Consider the following 20437-nt stretch of genomic DNA (forward strand, 5'->3'; position numbering starts at 1 on the left):
AGGATTTTATTATAATTGTTTTCTGCTTGAATTTGGGTCCATTTGGGTAAATCGACGCACCCGAGATCTCGCTACTAGGTAAACATGGTTGTCATAAGGCGAGTTTTTTAAAACGATGACATTCCAAGGCGAAGGATGGCCGTTGTGAACCATTGAAAGGAAAACAAAGTTAGCAGAGTTAGGGTAAACTATATGTTTAATTAATAAATCCAATTTTTTAGGCGGTTGAATGCTTTTAAAGTCGGATATAATTCCCGAAGCGAGCGACACAAAAACGGCGGCGTAAATCGGAGGTTTTTACAACGCTTGGAACTGTAGCTCTCTGGTTTGTCTATCCGAATTTTTTCAACCAGAGAGCTACAGATCTGCAGCTACCTCATGCAGTGCAATAAAATTCAGGGAAAATGCTAAATGTGTGTTTGATTCTTTACAGTTTTGTGTTTTCTGTTACTCATGGTGATTCATATTAAATGTAATTATATATTGACAGCTACATGAGTGTATCAACCTTCTAAGACAGTGCCCCGCCCACCTGACCTTGACCATCTGTCACTCCCTGATAGGCTTTATCACCAGGTCCCTCAAGTGTCCCATCATCTTCCAACAAAACGTACCTGTAAGTTCACTTACTTCCTATTTGCAGGTTATATCTTAAAAAATTTGAAGTGTAATTGAAAAAAAAATTCTGCATGAATTATTTGTAATTTCCAGGTGTGCCTCTCCAGAAAACAATTGCAGTGTGAAGCTGGGATTTATCTGATCAAATTCACAATGAACAAGTTTCAAGGTCCAGTTTCCTCAAGTATTTTCTCATATTCTGTATATAGACACTAGTGAGTCATATGATTTGTTTATTTTTAATCTTTGACAATTTTTAGATTGTGTTGAAGGAGAAGAAATGGAGATTTTGCTGTTTCAACTTAACAGTATTCATGCTTTACTGGTATGATAACTAAATACTGAATATATGCATGCAATAAAAAAAATTCAGGTGGTGATACAAGTATCTTCAACAGTGCCTTCTATGAATCAATGTGAAGATAATTATTGTATTTGTTTCCTCACAGAAACAGTTCTCCATCTATCTGACCCTTGACCAGTACATGAAGCCAGATGTCAGACGAAACACCCTAGTTACCTTCATGAAGGAGTTCTTCAGAAAGGTTAAACATAGACCTCTGACATGATTTTTTGTGTTCTAAAATCATTGTTACCATCCTTTTAATGAATAAAATTGTACATGCACTTGAATATCATGTATAACTTTTTGTAATTTGTTTTTATATAGGACAACAGAAATTATGCAGAGGCATACAGGTATATGACTCCAATTATTAGCTGAAACTCATTTATACTATAGTAAAACAGTTATAGCGAACATGGTTATAATGAATTGACAGTGAAGTGATTATCATTCCCAGAAAATTACATGTTGTAGACTTGATGAATATAACGAATTACCTTTTATAACGAAGTTAAATCGCCTGTTCTTGGCATTTCGTTATAAGCGTGTATTACTGTACCATGATTTGCATGAATTTAATCAGAATTTACACCTAAAAAAAAAGAGCAAGAGATTCACATGTATGTTTTTGATAAAATCAAGATAGTACTAAATATACACTCTTTTTGATTACAGATTAGCCGAAATTCTTCAAGTGTCCAGCATAGCGATGGAGGGAGAGTTAACCATGCAAGCTGCCAAAAGGGGAGAAATCAAGGATGCTCTTAAAATCTGCAGGTATACTACATGTAAATGTTAATAAAGCATTTTACCTGTATTATCATGTGTAGAGGTTCCATTCATGTGTAAATCTGTACAGGAAGCACTAGATAAGCTCTACAAGATTTTTGATTCTTTGACAGAAGTAGTGTTAGTAACTCTTGGTTGTTTTCATTGCTGTATATAAAGACAAAAAGAAGAATTCAGAAGTAGAAGTGTTTAGAATAAAATTTCAGTAATTTTGAGACAGAGAAAATGGCATAAATCACGTTACAGAATATATGTTGTTAAGTTGATTAGAATTTTGACATTAAAGTTAAAAAGGTCGTAAAGAATAGGGAGTTAACAAATTTATTGTAGGAAGCTTTTGAACTCTGACCCATCAGAGAAGACAGCGGAGATCTTCTATGACGTGGCGCTAGTGCTGCAGGGAATCCTGGCTGAGTCGGGCAGTAAGATGGAGAGCCTCCGCAGCCTTCCGTCGGTCATCCACCAGCTGGTGTGTCAGGCCACCATTATGTGCTCACCCGCCCTCCTGCCCAGACTAGTGGCCCTTAGCAAAGTGACCAGTCTCTGCAAGTCTGTGGACAGTCAGTGTGAGGCTGCCAGTGCATGCCAGGTGCTTACACAGATTCAAATTTAAAGAGGATTAAATTCTGGCAAAAAGCCTCAAATTTAATTCACTCACTAAAAGAAATGATAAATGTTTGTACTGCCTTGTATTGTAGGATGAGATATGGGATGAGGTGGGTCCCAGTACAATGGTAGACAGGAACTGGAGGATTGATGACTCGTTCCAGGATGAGGCTCTGGTGATGAACTCACAGTTTGTACTGCCTCTCATCACCAAATATGCTATGTCAGACCCAGGAATCACACATAAAGGTAATCAATGTATACTGCCTCTCATCCCAAAGTATGCCATGTCTGACCCAGAGATCACATATAAAGGGTCATCAGTATATAATTACTAATGATGTTACTAGCAGTAGTTGTCTATCTCTAGTCAGTCACCTTATGATTTAGCAATACTGTAGTGATTCTATCTCTAGTCACTGTTGTATACTACAGATATGATTCAGCATTACTGTAGTGATTCTATCGCTAGTCACTGTTATTACTGTAGTGATTCTATCGCTAGTCACTGTTATTACTGTAGTGATTCTATCTCTAGTCACTGTTATTACTGTAGTGATTCTATCTCTAGTCACTGTTATTACTGTAGTGATTCTATCTCTACTCACTGTTGTACACTACAGATATGATTCAGTATTACTGTAGTGATTCTATCTCTAGTCACTGTTGTATACTTCAGATATGATTCAGCAGTACTGTAGTGATTCTATCTCTAATTACTGTAGTGATTCTATCTCTAGTCACTGTTGTACACTACAGATATGATTCAGTATTACTGTAGTGATTCTATCTTTAGTCACTGTTGTACACTACAGATATGATTCAGCATTACTGTAGTGATTCTATCTTTAGTCACTGTTATTACTGTAGTGATTCTATCTCTAGTCACTGTTGTATACTCAAATATGATTCAGCATTACTGTAGTGATTCTATCTTTAGTCACTGTTGTACACTACAGATATGATTCAGCATTACTGTAGTGATTCTATCGCTAGTCACTGTTATTACTGTAGTGATTCTATCTCTAGTCACTGTTGTATACTACAGATATGATTCAGCATTACTGTAGTGATTCTATCGCTAGTCACTGTTATTACTGTAGTGATTCTATCGCTAGTCACTGTTATTACTGTAGTGATTCTATCTCTAGTCACTGTTATTACTGTAGTGATTCTATCTCTAGTCACTGTTATTACTGTAGTGATTCTATCTCTACTCACTGTTGTACACTACAGATATGATTCAGTATTACTGTAGTGATTCTATCTCTAGTCACTGTTGTATACTTCAGATATGATTCAGCAGTACTGTAGTGATTCTATCTCTAATTACTGTAGTGATTCTATCTCTAGTCACTGTTGTACACTACAGATATGATTCAGTATTACTGTAGTGATTCTATCTTTAGTCACTGTTGTACACTACAGATATGATTCAGCATTACTGTAGTGATTCTATCGCTAGTCACTGTTATTACTGTAGTGATTCTATCTCTAGTCACTGTTGTATACTCAAATATGATTCAGCATTACTGTAGTGATTCTATCTTTAGTCACTGTTGTACACTACAGATATGATTCAGCATTACTGTAGTGATTCTATCGCTAGTCACTGTTATTACTGTAGTGATTCTATCTCTAGTCACTGTTGTTACTGTAGTGATTCTATCTTTAGTCACTGTTGTACACTACAGATATGATTCAGTATTACTGTAGTGGTTTTATCTCTAGTCACTGTTGTACACTACAGATATGATTCAGTATTACTGTAGTGATTCTATCTCAGTCACTGTTGTACACTACAGATATGATTCAGTATTACTGTAGTGATTCTATCTCTAGTCACTGTTGTACACTACAGATATGATTCAGCATTACTGTAGTGATTCTATCTCAGTCACTGTTGTACACTACAGATATGATTCAGTATTACTGTAGTGATTCTATCTCTAGTCACTGTTGTACACTACAGATATGATTCAGCATTACTGTAGTGATTCTGTCTCTAGTCACTATTGTACACTACAGATGATTCAGCATTACTGTAGTGATTCTATCGCTAGTCACTGTTATTACTGTAGTGATTCTATCTCTAGTCACTGTTATTACTGTAGTGATTCTATCTCTAGTCACTGTTATTACTGTAGTGATTCTATCTCTAGTCACTGTTGTACACTACAGATATGATTCAGCATTACTGTAGTGATTCTATCTCAGTCACTGTTGTACACTACAGATATGATTCAGTATTACTGTAGTGATTCTATCTCTAGTCACTGTTGTACACTACAGATATGATTCAGCATTACTGTAGTGATTCTATCTCTAGTCACTGTTGTACACTACAGATATGATTCAGTATTACTGTAGTGATTCTATCTTTAGTCACTGTTGTACACTACAGATATGATTCAGCATTACTGTAGTGATTCTATCGCTAGTCACTGTTATTACTGTAGTGATTCTATCTCTCGTCACTGTTATTACTGTAGTGATTCTATCTCTCGTCACTGTTATTACTGTAGTGATTCTATCTCTAGTCACTGTTGTATACTCAAATATGATTCAGCATTACTGTAGTGATTCTATCTTCAGTCACTGTTGTACACTACAGATATGATTCAGCATTACTGTAGTGATTCTATCGCTAGTCACTGTTATTACTGTAGTGATTCTATCTCTAGTCACTATTATTACTGTAGTGATTCTATCTTTAGTCACTGTCGTACACTACAGATATGATTCAGTATTACTGTAGTGATTCTATCTCAGTCACTGTTGTACACTACAGATATGATTCAGTATTACTGTAGTGATTCTATCGCTAGTCACTGTTGTACACTACAGATATGATTCAGTATTACTGTAGTGATTCTATCTCTAGTCACTGTTGTACACTACAGATATGATTCAGCATTACTGTAGTGATTCTGTCTCTAGTCACTATTGTACACTACAGATGATTCAGCATTACTGTAGTGATTCTATTGCTAGTCACTGTTATTACTGTAGTGATTCTATCTCTAGTCACTGTTATTACTGTAGTGATTCTATCTCTAGTCACTGTTGTATACTACAGATATGATTCAGCATTACTGTAGTGATTCTATCTCTAGTCACTGTTGTACAATACAGATATGATTCAGCATTACTGTAGTGATTCTATCTCTAGTCACTGTTATTACTGTAGTGATTCTATCTCTAGTCACTGTTATTACTGTATTGATTCTATCTCTAGTCACTGTTGTACACTACAGATATATTTCAGTATTACTGTAGTGATTCTATCTCTAGTCACTGTTGTACACTACAGATATGATTCAGTATTACTGTAGTGATTCTATCTCTAGTCACTGTTGTACACTACAGATATGATTCAGCATTACTGTAGTGATTCTGTCTCTAGTCACTATTGTACACTACAGATGATTCAGCATTACTGTAGTGATTCTAACGCTAGTCACTGTTATTACTGTAGTGATTCTATCTCTAGTCACTGTTATTACTGTAGTGATTCTATCTCTAGTCACTGTTATTACTGTAGTGATTCTATCTCTAGTCACTGTTGTACACTACAGATACAGAGAGCCCGCCAGACCTCGGTGCCCTAAAGCAGTCGGTGTTACCTGTCCTACAACACCTCAAGGACAACAGTCACCACCTCCTGGCCCTACAGTTTGCCCTTCACATGACCTTCACTGTCAAAGAAATGATAGTTCCTGTTACAGAGGATCTGGTGAGTTTCTCCATTTCAATCTAAGCACTTACAATTTCTCACTATAATCTACTCTGCAAGTGAAATAATTACAATATGAGATGTGCATACCTGTTATTTAAGAGACAGTTTGCTCCAAGATATATTATAACATAGAATAACAGATTTATTACATGAATATTTTAAAAAATCCATTGAAAAATAGAATGTTTCATCAGCAATGGTAAATGAATGCCATCATTATCATCATTGGTATTTTATTATAAACTAGAATGCATCATTCTCTCCATGTGTCACAGTAGATATTCAAGCCTTTAACAATTTATGGTTTGGTTTGAACATATTTTATTGTATAAACATATACAAATGGTTCGAACACAAGTTCTTACAACTTACGAGGTTCTTACCAAATTTATATCAGCCCATTTTGTACATGTATGCAAATCTAACAACTTTTATTTTTTTTTGTGCAGGACTCTACAAATCCCACATCTGCTGAGGAGAACCAGGCCCTGAAGCAGATGATTCAACAGAGTTCTCCCTTCATCAAGGAGTTCACCTCCGCTCTACTTATGAAGGTAGACAGGGGAGAGAATTCTTCTCTTAATCATGTTTATGATGATGTATAATTAACTGATTTATTTCTGGATTGAAATAAATTTGTTTAAAAGTTGTGTGATTGATTGTACATGTAGGTTTTCAACAGTCAAGAAGTAGACCACACACTAGCTCTAGCCTTGCTCAGCAACCGGCCAAAGAACGAGGGACTCAAAATGATGATGAGCCTAATCAAAGCCTCGGGTCACAAGTACAAGAAGCTGAAAGTAAGAAAGAATGTACATGTGAACAAATCCATATTGCTTGTACTTTTAATATTTACATTTTTGGTGTTATTGTACCATATGATTTTTATAACAACTGCATAATGAGATGTTGATACATTTTACAGGCAATGGGTAATGTTGGTATAAGGATTGGGCAGCTGTACAGGGAAGCTCCTGTGATAGAGATGTCTGAGAAACTAAAAAAGAATGCCAGCTGGGGACATAGGCTCAGCAAAATCAAGGTAGCCAAATCCCAGTTAAAAGATAAAATTGGTTCGAAGAAACAATATCAAGATTATAACAAAAAGTTTTTTAGCTCACCTGAGCTGAAAGCTCAATTGAGCTTTTCTGATCACCCGTTGTCCGTCGTCCGTCCGTCTGTCTGTCCGTCTGTAAACTTTTTACATTTTGATCTTCTTCTCAAAAACCACTTGGCTAAATTTAACCAAATTTGGCACAAATTATCCTTATAAGAAGGTGAATATAAATTGCAAAAATCAAAGGCCAGATTGTATTCAAAGCGGAGAAAACCTCGAAACTGTAAAAAAGGGGGGTGCATTTTAAAAAATCTTCTTCTCAAGAACTACTGAGTTAATCTTAACGTAATTTAGCATAAATCATCCTTAGGGAAAGGAAAATATAAATTGCAAAAATTATAGGCGATTTCTGTTCCAAATTTGAGATAATTGCGAAAATACTAATAAAGAATGGCTCGTTATTCCATATATCGTAGACTGGTGATTCATTGCGATAGACTGGTCTTATGACAGGCATCGCCAGTCTACCGCATCTCGAAAACGAGGTTCTTTGTTTGAAGCTGGCAGTTTGTTGTGCAACAGTTCACGTGCGAATATAATCTATGAAACATGGAAATAACATTGGTGCCGATTATTGTGAAGTAAATTGAGGTTAAATATTTCAACGTGTTGTCATTTTCACTTGTGAAGGTGGTTTTAGCTTGTTTTGATTTTTTCGTTTCGTTTTGCTTTTTAACTTGGGAAACAATCGCCTTGTATTTGGAACATAGACTTCGGTAAATAGGCAGTTGATTGTTTACTTGCAAAAATGATAAAATCTGATGCATTAACAACGTACCAAAGTGCATTTCCCTCTGTTTTTATTGTTTATTAATTTCTAATTGTGCCAACAAGGATCAAACAAGGGAGCGACTTTTGTTGAAATACATGTAATCGATTTTTGATCGGTAACTTCGCCGGAATTTCCTCCGAAAGAGAATTTGAAGTAGTTCATAATCGTGTAAGTTAAATCCAAAGACAATAAAAAGATGTTTATGAATTTGAAAAGACGTTTTCACAGCCTCAGTTAAACCATGTTGTGATTAATCACCCGCGACTGTCTTATCTTTAGAGGTTATAAATACGGGTGATGCAAACACATATACCGCGTGCATTGAAAATAACAATCGATAATCATTACATTTCTTGTTGATACTACAATTAGAAGGTAACTTGTAATTATTTAATAACTCTGCCAAATGAATGCAAAACTGTTTGTTTACAGTTATTTTCAAAACTAAAAACTGTTGTAATTGGGTCATAGGGTAGGATAATCCGAGATTCCTCTGACGCACGTCCCAATATAAAAGCGGGGGTTAGAGTCAGAGGGATCTCTGATTAAGGGTAGGACTAATTTCTCCAAAATACACAGTGCATAAACTGATTTTGTGTCACCTGGCTAACTCAATTACAAAACATTTTATCTATATAATGTATGAATGCATTAAAAAAAAATGAAATTAAACAAATTGAATAAGTTTTTAAAAGTTGCCTATCATTCTACGACTGACGCTGAAATGTTTGTTGATCATTGGAATTGTCTTGCTAAACATTATATACTTGTGTACAGAAAAGTCAAAAGGATGATGTGCTATAAGTACTTTCTGGGGTCCTTTCTCATTTGATAAATTATTTGAAATCTGCAACAATTTTGGTAATTTTCAAACGAGTAAATAAAAACTTCTTTTAAACAGTTCTTACACATTATAATTATGAGGATATCTGTGCATTATCATTATTTTAAAGAAAATATTGCAGCAGAAAATCATCTTGGTTTGTAGCCGTTTGTTGTTTTTGAGGGAATATGAAATAATTAATGGGCCTTAGTACAGAACTGATACCTGTATGCCTGACAATACATTAAATTATATAGCTTTTTAACACATCATGTGACAACATTTTCCAGTCAAATGTTTTCATCGATCAAGTGAGTAAGGATATAAAAGGGTACACAAGTTTACATCAGGTAAACAATTATTTAAGGGAAGACCAATTAAGTTTTTTACTGTAGCCTTAGCAACTTTTGCCACAGAGCTCAAACACTGCGTACTGCCTTCTAGACTAGCTGGCGATTCTCTGTCCGTCAATCTTTGTTAACTTTCACATATGAGATATCAGCTGTGAAAATGAAATGTATCTCATCTGCATGGTATATTCATAGAGCTTGGCATCTTAAATAAACACACTAAAAATATTCTCTTAGATGTGGAAAATGAAAATTACACTAATTTAAGTTCGATATTTTTTTTCATAAATACCAATATACCATACAAGAAATATTGCAGGTAAATGGTAACTACCTTTTCCAGTATTTTCATCATATAAAATAAATATGCATTGCATGGCCTCTTAGACAACATATTTTTGAAATAAAATGTTGGCATCCTTTAATTGTGTAGATTCAAAATCTTCAAATTATGATTACACACAATAAGGTAGGCCCACAATGGGTGCTGATTTTTAAACTGATATACGTCTTAGGAAATGTATGATTTTTTAAAATCTGAAATGAGCTAATACTGTTCACATATGTGCAAAAACTGTAGGAAATAATATACTGGTGTTATATATAATTAATATATCACAATAATTATATATTTTCACCCTACCCTTTTATAAAATATTGAGTTTTAGGTCAGAAAATTATCATGGTACTTAACTATGCTAAATATTAAATTTTACTGTTCTTAATTATCTAAGGACACACGAGATGTTCCTCAATTTTATATAATTTTCCTTGATAAATTATTCCTTATTTATTAACATATACACCTGTTAATTCCCAAAAATTCAAGGTTTATTACCAGGCTATTTTTAGAGCTACAATATTTAGAATTTTCCTTAAAATAGCATGCAAAATGCATTTGAATGCTTATAAATAAAGTCATAGTATATATTTTCAATTGAACACTTTATATCTAAATTAAAAAAGTATCAGATAACAGGAAAATAAAATTATGGAATTACTTGGTGGAAATCTTCACATTGTGGAGATAGGAAAAAATAGAAAAAATGGAAGATAGGTCGCGTCTGACCGTAAAGTGTGTTAAGTCAATGTAGTTCGCCATTGTTGCTCAGGTGAGCGATGTGGCCCATGGGCCTCTTGTTCAATAAACCTCTCTCTACCTCTCTGTCTTGTACATGTCATGAATTTAGTAAATATTCTGTTGTGTCTTAGATCAACTTCAGTGAAGTGTTTGGGAACCCAGACAGTGAGAAGAGACTGCTCCTCCCTCAGCTGGTTCAGTGTGAGGCGGCCACTGTATCCCTGATTAAGGATTTCTGCAGGTAGGCAATGTTCTATATTTTATTTAAATGTAATTCAAGCTAGCACTTACATGATGTAAAACTTCTGAGTATACATGAAGACTGAAATAATTAAATTTTGATATTTTTTTCATTATCAGAGAGTTTCGGTTGGACGAGGATGAAGCCCTGATGCTGTATTTAGACCACGTCTTTGGTGCATCTGAATCTCAAACTGTGATGCAAGGAATGTCCAAGTTGGACAAGGCTCGGATAGCTATTCGAGAAATCAGTGCCAAGGATGGACTGATGAAGAAGTTGATGGCTATGTACAGTAAGGTAGGAGCACTGCTGATCAGATTTTTAGAAGATTATTGATTTCATCAATGATTGATATATTAAGATGATTGATCTACTATAATATTTTTTTGGCTGATAGACTGATTCTTATGACTATGAGACCCTGGCCTTCCTGTTGAATGAAATGCAGAGATTGGAAATTCACATCAACCAAATTCACCCAGAAAAGGTTTACAGAATTTTGATGTTTTTTACAGATTTTTTTAAAGATATCTTTGAATTAAAAATATATTATTTGTACATTTAAATGTGTGTGTATAATTTAACAGTTATGACGGGGTGTAATATTTATGCATTAGGGAGGGCATATTGCTTGCTGATTGCCGTTTGTTGGTCGGTCCACCAACAGTTTATGTTCATTTTCATCACAGAGGTTGCACATACTGAAATGAAATCTGGTATAAAGAGTTATTAGAAGAATATCTAGGCCAAGAGTTATTTTGGGTACAATCGATCAATTTTTGATAGAGTTACGACCTTGGACATAGAAAAATTCCAATTATGATTAAAAGCTTCTTTTTTCAGTTTGATGTTACAGTATTAAAACAAAATACCCAGTAAGTTGCTTGTATATGTGTTTTATATACACTGGTACTTAATTTTGTCTCAGTGAGTTATATCTTGATTGTAAAGGTCTTGCTGCTGCTGAACTACCTGACAGTCTACAAGAGAAAGACAGAGCCATCCAAGTACGAGTTACAGTACCGCTCAGGGGAGAACAGAGATGATGTAAGTCTCTCTACAGTTCTAGCATGTGCTGATCTAGAGGGGGGGTTAGGGGGGTCCACAACCACCACCACCACCCCCGGCAAACTCAAATGACTGTCGGACCCATCCTTGAAAAATTTTCTTGATACACGCATGTTTAGCTTTATAAAGCATTTCTGCATAGGAAGGATTATAATTCGGTTTCATTTTGATAGCTTCAGATCATGGATTTTCTTCCACCTGCCAGCAAAACCCGGCTACCATTTCATCCCCTTGTGAGTGGGGAACCATGGAAAATTATCAGTAAGACTTCCTGTTGAAAATCAGCTTTGATGTATTTAAATGTATACAGTTTGCACATGAGTTTGCACACTTCTTATAAACAGTATTGCATCAACAAGAAAATTTTCATTTCAATATACAATCCAATAATATTGTATTTGATTTTACAACCTGTGAAATCTTGAACCCTTTAGATTTTAACTCCACTAAATAATGTTATAAAGATGTTATAATATTGTTTTGAATTGCAGCTCCCGAGTTAACAAAAGAGACTGTGGGCACCTGGCTCAACATAGCGCCTCTTCTGCATGTAGGTATTCATACATGTGATGGCTTGAGGCAGGGCAGCAGCATGTGTTTGTTGATTCAAATATCCATCTTATTTGACATATGTTCTGTTTAATGAAGTACGTGTACTATTCCATTTGTTAGCTGGACCGTGACCAGTTGTATCTGATGACAATCAACAACATGGTCAAGCGGCATGTGGGGGTAGTGAAGAAATCGGGTCACCAGCCCGGGAGTAGTGCAGTGGATAAGGCCCAGTGGAACTGGGAAATGAAGGAGGCCAACACAGAACTCCTGTGTGATGTCCAGGAGCTGCTGAAAGAGGTTTCGAACTGTGAGACTGCACTGGTGTGTGCCAAGTGGATGGTGGCAGAGTTACCGCTTGGTAAGTAAGGTGGGGGATACAGAGAGTCAGCAATGGAAGCTGAAGGGGCATATGTACTTGAATGATTTCAATGTGAAGTGTTAGAGTAGTGCATTTACATTGTAAGTTTTTGTTTCAGGTGCAGAAAAGGTGTTGGCGCTGAGGGGATGTTTGACATTTGCTGAGCTCTGGTACAAGTCTTTGTCTGATGATGTAAGTACTGGTAACTGGAAGTTCATACTACAACACACTACAACTAGGCATGCTAGTGTCCATATGCCAGCGGTAGATTTTGTTTAAAAAGAGATATTGTTCTCTGGTCACAGATGTAAACATATCTGATTTTATCTATCAATTTTTGTTTCAAGAACCCTTCAAAAGAAAAGGCAAAAGGAGCGTACAAAAAGTTCCTAGGAGCTTACCAGCGCCTGGCCACAGAACAAATCTTGTTTGTGAACAAAGTGGGAGAACCGGACCTGGTTCAGATGGCGGGAAATCCTGCCAAACTGATTCCTAAACTGTACGAGCACCAGAGCATTACCCAGACAGATCCTGGACTACCCAGGCCAGGTCAGTGTCTCATGGCACAGCTTTATACAACAATGATCATAATTTATGTATTTTGATTGAAGAAATTTAAATTCAGTTTTCAACAATTAAGAATTCTATAATCTTACTGTACCGGTATGTTCTGTTTTCCCCCAGATATTCACAAAGTGGCTGAAGAGATTGCCGCAGTGACCAACATTGACCTTCACAAGGTCAGACTGACCCTCATCAGCCAATGGCTGCCTTCCTCAGCATCCAAACAGTCGGATGGAGAATCGGTAAGTGAACCTTATTGGTCAAATTAATAGAAATTCTTGTTCATGAATCAAAGAAGATATAAAGTACATGTAATGTTTTTTTGCAGACTGTAACCTTTAATTTTGAAAATCTCAAACTTGCTGAGCAAAGCATGTTAAATGATGCAGAAGATGAGCATATAAACCTAAAAAGGTCAGATCAGCTTTTTTTTTTTTGTTTCTCCTATTTTATTTTCTATAAATGTTGAACTTTCCATTGTATTACTGTAAACATATTACATTTTGGCTATCATATGTATACTAATTAGCGCTTTTAACAGAATGTCGCTTTCGCTAAATCAAGTACATTGCCAAATGTAACATATGTAGATGAATAGGTGCATAATAGAATGTGCTATATCGTATCCATGCTAACTTGATGAAAAATCCTTTTCCGCCAAATATCATGCGTGACAAATATAAGATGTTTACAGTATCACATACTGTATAGAGAGTTATTTTCGCCCGTTAATTTTCGCCCTTTTACACTTGCAAACGGTTTCAATCCGTCTTGAATTCGCCCTGATGCAATTGTGTAAACAGATATATTATCTGTAATATAGAGTTCGCCCAGTCTTAAATTCGCCCTCTGACAACGAGGGCAAAAGGGGCGAAAATAAAAAGGGGCGAATATTTCTCTGTATAAAACGGAAGGTATTATATATAAACAAAAGAGCTGTATGGTGAGACTTGACTGATTACAATGTATAATTAAATGACAGGATGATTATTTATGTCTTTGTTAGAGTGCTCTATCTACTTCAACAAGGATCAACAGAAGAAAATGTCACTTTTCTCCTTAACTTTGTGTTTGAGGTATGGTGATAAAAAAATTTATAAATGATATTTTTGAAGTTTTCAAATATTGTAATATACGTGAATTTGAATGATTCCCTACAAATGTATTTACTCCACCAGAATCAGAATACGGGTGAACTGACCTCAGTGACCAATATGTGTAAGATGCGAGCTCTCCACTGCCTGTTAGAGCTACGCCAAGATGAAGTTGTACAAAAGTTGTGTGGAAGAACCATTGAGGACCTGAGGTAAGGAAACAAACCTTCAATAAGCCGAGGCTCACACATCGGAAATAAAAAAATATCGGCCTATGCCCTGAAAAGAACGCTACAAACATACGCTACAAGTCAAACCCCAGCTTTCCTGTGTATTCCATTGAATTTTGATCATCACAGGTACCTGTGGAAGACTACCAACTACTTGATAGCCCTGGAGAAACTGCACATCTTGCACTCTGTGGAAACATTCGAGTCGTCTAACAAGGAGGGACTGATTAAGGGAATCTGGAGAAACCACAGCCATCAGAAGTCGGTAAGATAAATGTTTGTTGGATTATTGTTGGATCTAATAGCTTATTATACAACCTGTGTAATGCACTAAACCATGTCTTTGATTTGTTAAGGCCTCGATGCTAGTTGCAGGGTTGTGTTTGGATTATAAGATTTATGACATACAGATCTGGAATGGGGTACTACAACAGCTTGTTCACTTTGGTTTGGTAAGAAGTTCATTTGTTTATTGCACATCCGTAAAACTGCTCTATTTCCTACTGTTGGTATCAATACATTTTATTTTAAAAAAACCATTCTCAACAACAACAACCTAACAATTGATTTCACAGTTAATACTCAATGAAAGAATGAGTGCCCCCACTGACTTACTACCGAGTCGTTGTTTTTACAGATGGAGAAGTTGGAGTATGTCCTAGGTCGACTGAATGCTGCCCCAGAAGTGTGGCAGGCTCCCATGTTCCCTAAGGCCTGGCAAACCCTGCTGGTCACTCCTCTTACCAAAGGTACTTGTAAATACATTGTATCTATATATCGATGATTCACTGGAATGTAGTCACATTGTTCATGCAGAAGTGTTGAACCATTTCTTTTATTCATGCAAGAGCATTGTCTCTAGGATTAAAAAATCCCTCTTTTTGGTTCAAAATGTAACAGGAACATTAAATGAAATGTAATCAATTGTTCACTAGTGGAAATGTAATAATATTTACAGAAATTGTTTTCTCATTGCAGTGGTTGCCCCTTTGACAGAGGACCAACTAGACACCTGTGTTCATATTTTCAACTGGATATCCAAGTAAGACATACTTTTAATTCAATGGTTTATTGATATTTTGTTGCAGTTTTAGATTGGTAAATATATGTATATTACCTGACTTACAACTTTTTAATATTCTATATTATATACATCATCTGCATATACCTGTTTTACTGTAGCTACAGTTGTCATGTGCTGAGAGACACAGAAAATGTGTCTGTCTGATGTACATGTACTGTGGAATCATTTAAATTCGTGGGGGCCAATTTATTTGGATTGTTGGGTTTTTGCTTATTTGTAGGGATTTAATTTTGTTGATGGGTCGGTTTTTTAGTTTAAGTAAGATAGCATCCCCTTTCATTATTTGTTTTCGTCAGAGATGTAAGTTCATGGGGAAGGGTAATCAACGAATACCACAAAAATTGAGCCACCACAAATTCTAATGATTCCACAGTACAATACATAAGTATACACTGTTATGATGTACATGTACTTACAGGTCCCCTGTGCTCAGTGACATGACATTGTGTCAGTCTGATGTATCATACATATGTATACACTGTTATGATTTATTAACAGGTGCCCTGTGCTCAGTGACATGACATTGTGTCGGTCTGATATATCATACAAATGTATACACTGTTATGATTTATTAACAGGTCCCCTGTGCTCAGTGACATGACAATATGTCGGTCTGATATATCATACAAATGTATACACTGTTATGATTTATTAACAGGTCCCCTGTGCTGAGTGGCATAGACATTGTGTCGGTCTGATGTATCATACATATGTACACACTGTCATGATTTATTAACAGGTCCCCTGTGCTCAGTGACATGACAATATGTCGGTCTGATATATCATACAAATGTATACACTGTTATGATTTATTAACAAGTGCCCTGTGCTCAGTGACATGACATTGTGTCAGTCTGATATATCACACAAATGTATACACTGTTATAATTTATTAACAGGTGCCCTGTGCTCAGTGACATGACATTGTGTCGGTCTGATGTATCATACATATGTACACACTGTTATGATTTATTAACAGGTCCCCTGTGCTCAGTGACATGACAATATGTCGGTCTGATATATCATACAAATGTATACACTGTTATGATTTATTAACAGGTCCCCTGTGCTGAGTGGCACAGAGATTGTGTCGGTTATGATGAAGCTGTACATTAAGCTGGAGCTTCCCCTGTGTGCCTTTGCCAGTTTACTCCTGTCAGATAACTCAGAGAAAGAACGACAGGTCAGACAGCAAGCATTTTGATTAATTTCTTATAATTTTCATTTTTATTTACCGTACCTGTAAAAATGTATTAAAAGTACAATGTATGCATATAGTTAGACTACTGTATAGTTTATTAAATTTTTATTGATTTTTTTTTTCAAGAATTCATTTCAATTAATCTGCTGTATACTTACATGTGATTATTGGCATAAAATGTTTTAATCTAAACATTTATTTTGTTTATATGACATTTAGGAGATCTTAGGGCAACACAAACTAGGCTTACTGAAAGGCAGTGACCGACTGATGAAACATGGGATGTCTGCAGTAGTGATAAAGAAGGTAAGTCTGTCTCCATCAAACTTTTAGTTAAGGAAATAAAGGAAACCTATTGTGAAAAAAAAGTGAAATTTATGACCAACAGTTAAATAAATATCAGGGTCACTATCAAGAAAAATCTCTCCCAAACAAACATTTAACACATAGAAATATCCAGATTATTTTTATGTGTCTCTCCGTTCTCCTAAGTCTACAGTGGACCGTATTTGTTTGTTTAGGTAGAGGAGTCCATCTTTCAGTACCTCCTGGACACAGAAGAGTTCCAGGAAGTGTCAGTATCCCCTCTGTCCAAGCTCTTCTTTAAGTTTGCTGTAGAAAACAACAACATTGATGGCATTCTGCAATTTGCAGTCAGGCATAAAAAGTAAGAAACTTGAACTTTTTTCACCCTCCACAAAAGTAGTGAAGGTGTGTTTAAGAATCACCAAGTACTGGTACCAAGATTTCTATCATGCGAATCCATCTACTGTTCCCGAATAAAGAGATTCTAAAGAGTTAGAACCCACAATAATGCCAAATCTTTAAAGAAAATTGACATCCGGTTACGTTAACAGTGTGAGAATCATCGGTGATATTCTTGATCCGCCAGGCAATGCCATATTTTTCCTAGATCAATTGTTTATGTCGGTGCACCACTTGCATTCTCTGTGAATTTATTTGGAATTTGTATATTACATTTTTAAAAATATCAACACATTGCTTTGAGTGATAGTATGGTATTTAAAATTTCAGTAGCCCAGCAGGACAACCTTTATGACTTGTTTGATAGCCCGACCACAAGTTTCAGTTGTCCTGGCCTAGCGGGCTACCGTTAGTGTTGAACCCTGGTTATAAAGGAATATTTACATTTTCAACAGTCTTTGTCTGTGATAACATTATGAATCAATTTTGAACCCTAAAAACCTAATAACTTCATAAAACATAAGTGACACAAAATGGGCATGTCTTATAGCATAATCAAAAATGGTATTGGCTGGGCCACGTAGTAATACATAGCATGTGTTACATAAAAAGATAGTACATTTCAATATTTCCACTTACCTGCCTCCTTAACTATTTGCAATTTCCCTCTAGTTCCCCATACAATGCGTCGATATAATTTTTAGAGTGACTACGGTATTACCTCCAGTTATCCCCTTAACTATAACTCTTCAGTTTTCTCTTGACGCCATTTTAGACATGCGGTTTTCCTCATACAGTGCAAATAAATTTTGATTTTGGCGTTTTTGGATGTAATTATCGTGTCTGGAAGATGTATAATGAGTTTAAAGATTGTTCTAAATGTTCTGGTAAGATGAACGTACTAGACGATCACGTTTTTTGTTACAAACATCGTCTTTGTAACGAGGCCTTTCCTTGCGACACGTGTAGAACGTGGTCCAAAGAACGGCAGGACAAGATTACGAAAATGATCGGTAAAAGTCTACAGAAGACGATTAAAATGAACAACAAAGTGCCTCAATCAGTCTGTGGAGACGGTACGGCAGTTCAGGACACAAGTCCGTCTGTGGAGGCGGCAGTCCGCGGGACGAGTAACATTGAAGAGTCCCATGTCGGGAATTTCAACAATGATGGATCAGTCTCGGAGGTCGTAAATTTATCAGACATTATTCAAGACCAAGTAAGGCAACATCTTGAATTATTGCTAAAGCGTAAAGACGTTGATATAAATTTTAATGATCAACATACAGTCACTGCAAACGTGATACGGACGACCGGTAAAAATGAGAGCGCCATTTCCAAAATGGCGACCATAGACAGACCTCATTTTGACAAGTTTAAGGCTTACGATGAACAAATGTCGTCCTTTGAGTCCAGTGCTGCAGACGTTTTGTCAGTTAATGCACAAGACAATGACTTTGAGGATATTGATTCTAATGCATCTACGGCAGGTATGTGTACTATTTCAGATGCACCGGTAGAGGTGCCTTTTGGTGCACCTGATTCTTCTGATCCTCTGCAGTGGAACTGTTTTGTATCCAAGATGGCAAAAGTTCTGAATATTGACATTGAAGCTGAGGATCCGTTGGAGAATGAAAGGAAATCGTTTATTTCTTCACGATTGAAGGGAGACAAGAGTGACAAGAAAAAGTCTCTTGTTAAAATGCCTATTGAGGGTACACTTATTGACATGATCAAGACAGTTGAAAAAGAGGCAACCTCTGGGCATTTGAAAAATAGGTCTGTACGTGGTAGAGATGACAAAGCATTTATGGTAAAAAAAAAGATGACTTTGATGCATTTTGTAATCCTCCCAAATTGGATGACAATATTGAGGAGGGGTTAGTTGCAGGTCAGAAAGGTAATTTTGGGAAATCAAAAGTTTCTCTCTCCCCTTTTCATAAGGAGTTAGACAATGATTTTCGTCGAATTGACAATTCAGCAAGAGCCTTATTCAGAGCCATTTCATATGGTACTATGATTGCGGCATTTTTAGATGAGGCAGAATGCGAGGATGATAAAATTGAAGGACGCAAAGCTCTTATCAACTGTTTCAGAAGTATGGCTGATTTGACAGCAAGAGTTATGGCGAATTCAGTCCTGAGTAGAAGGAGAGTTTTTCTTAAAAACGTAGATTTTATCAGCAAAGCGACAGAGAAAAAATTGCTGAAACTTCCTATTTTTGGCAGGCGGTTGTTTAATGGACAATACTTTGAATCTCTCCATACATCGGCAGAGAATCTACGAGATGCAAGAGAAACTCAAAACGTTTACAATACGTCAAAGGGGTTTAATAAGAATTACAAGGGTAGAGATAATAGGAACTCTACTGAATTTGGAAGGAAGAGAAAAGCAGATGTAGCTGAGACTCAGAAATCTGCAAAGATCAGCAAATTAAATGACGCAAGTTTTACTTTGACTGATCAGGGAAAAGATACTTTTCGTACTGGACAAGAAAGCAGAAGGTATCCTTTTTCCAGGAAAACTTTCGGGGGTCCAAAAGGGTTTCCACTCAGTTACAGTCAGTCTGTAAATATGCTTCCCCAAGTAGGGGCACGCTTGTTAGCATTCCACAGGAAGTGGACTTGTATCACTCAGGATCAATGGGTGTTAGAAACCCTAAGGGAAGGGTTAAAATTGGAGTTCTTAATTCAACCCGGACTAAAGATCAGGGAAACAAGTGTACCAAGGTATGGTATTCACGAGTCAGTTATTTTAACAGAAATAAACACATTATTAGGAAAAGATGTTATAGAACCTGTACCTGCCAGTCAAGAAAACGCAGGATTTTACAGCACCATTTTTGTGGTGCCAAAGAAGCAAGGAGGGCTTCGGACAATCTTAAATTTGAAACCTCTAAATCAGTTAGTTGTGCCTCGACATTTCAAAATGGAGACGCTGTGTTCAATAATGAAAGCATTAAAAAAAGGGGACTTTGCTATCTCCCTGGATCTGACAGATGCCTATTTTCACATTCCAATTCACATAGATTTCCAGAAATATCTACGATTCCGATTTCTAGGCCAGAGTTACCAGTTTCGAGCGATGCCGTTTGGA

The 20437-nt window shown here is 36.2% G+C and overlaps 1 protein-coding gene across 1 annotated transcript in view; it reads left to right on the forward strand.

The window, feature by feature from the left end:
* The window catches only part of LOC128178767 (kinetochore-associated protein 1-like), a 38997-nt gene that overhangs the window by 14155 nt on the left and 4405 nt on the right, over positions 1 to 20437 (forward strand). Inside the window, exons 29-60 of the mRNA XM_052846087.1 lie at positions 491 to 616; positions 712 to 787; positions 879 to 943; positions 1068 to 1163; positions 1289 to 1317; positions 1640 to 1741; positions 2084 to 2342; positions 2452 to 2608; positions 5938 to 6095; positions 6548 to 6652; positions 6770 to 6898; positions 7024 to 7140; positions 10373 to 10482; positions 10602 to 10779; positions 10880 to 10969; positions 11434 to 11529; positions 11724 to 11811; positions 12042 to 12100; positions 12223 to 12463; positions 12582 to 12655; positions 12811 to 13012; positions 13148 to 13269; positions 13356 to 13441; positions 14034 to 14103; positions 14206 to 14333; positions 14481 to 14616; positions 14708 to 14803; positions 14989 to 15100; positions 15330 to 15393; positions 16495 to 16618; positions 16856 to 16942; positions 17158 to 17303. Coding sequence (XP_052702047.1) covers positions 491 to 616; positions 712 to 787; positions 879 to 943; positions 1068 to 1163; positions 1289 to 1317; positions 1640 to 1741; positions 2084 to 2342; positions 2452 to 2608; positions 5938 to 6095; positions 6548 to 6652; positions 6770 to 6898; positions 7024 to 7140; positions 10373 to 10482; positions 10602 to 10779; positions 10880 to 10969; positions 11434 to 11529; positions 11724 to 11811; positions 12042 to 12100; positions 12223 to 12463; positions 12582 to 12655; positions 12811 to 13012; positions 13148 to 13269; positions 13356 to 13441; positions 14034 to 14103; positions 14206 to 14333; positions 14481 to 14616; positions 14708 to 14803; positions 14989 to 15100; positions 15330 to 15393; positions 16495 to 16618; positions 16856 to 16942; positions 17158 to 17303 — 3728 coding nt within the window. The remainder of the gene's footprint in view (positions 1 to 490; positions 617 to 711; positions 788 to 878; positions 944 to 1067; positions 1164 to 1288; positions 1318 to 1639; positions 1742 to 2083; positions 2343 to 2451; positions 2609 to 5937; positions 6096 to 6547; positions 6653 to 6769; positions 6899 to 7023; positions 7141 to 10372; positions 10483 to 10601; positions 10780 to 10879; positions 10970 to 11433; positions 11530 to 11723; positions 11812 to 12041; positions 12101 to 12222; positions 12464 to 12581; positions 12656 to 12810; positions 13013 to 13147; positions 13270 to 13355; positions 13442 to 14033; positions 14104 to 14205; positions 14334 to 14480; positions 14617 to 14707; positions 14804 to 14988; positions 15101 to 15329; positions 15394 to 16494; positions 16619 to 16855; positions 16943 to 17157; positions 17304 to 20437) is intronic.

This window comes from Crassostrea angulata, chromosome 3 (assembly GCF_025612915.1).
Source record: "Crassostrea angulata isolate pt1a10 chromosome 3, ASM2561291v2, whole genome shotgun sequence".
NCBI lineage: Eukaryota > Metazoa > Mollusca > Bivalvia > Ostreida > Ostreidae > Magallana > Magallana angulata.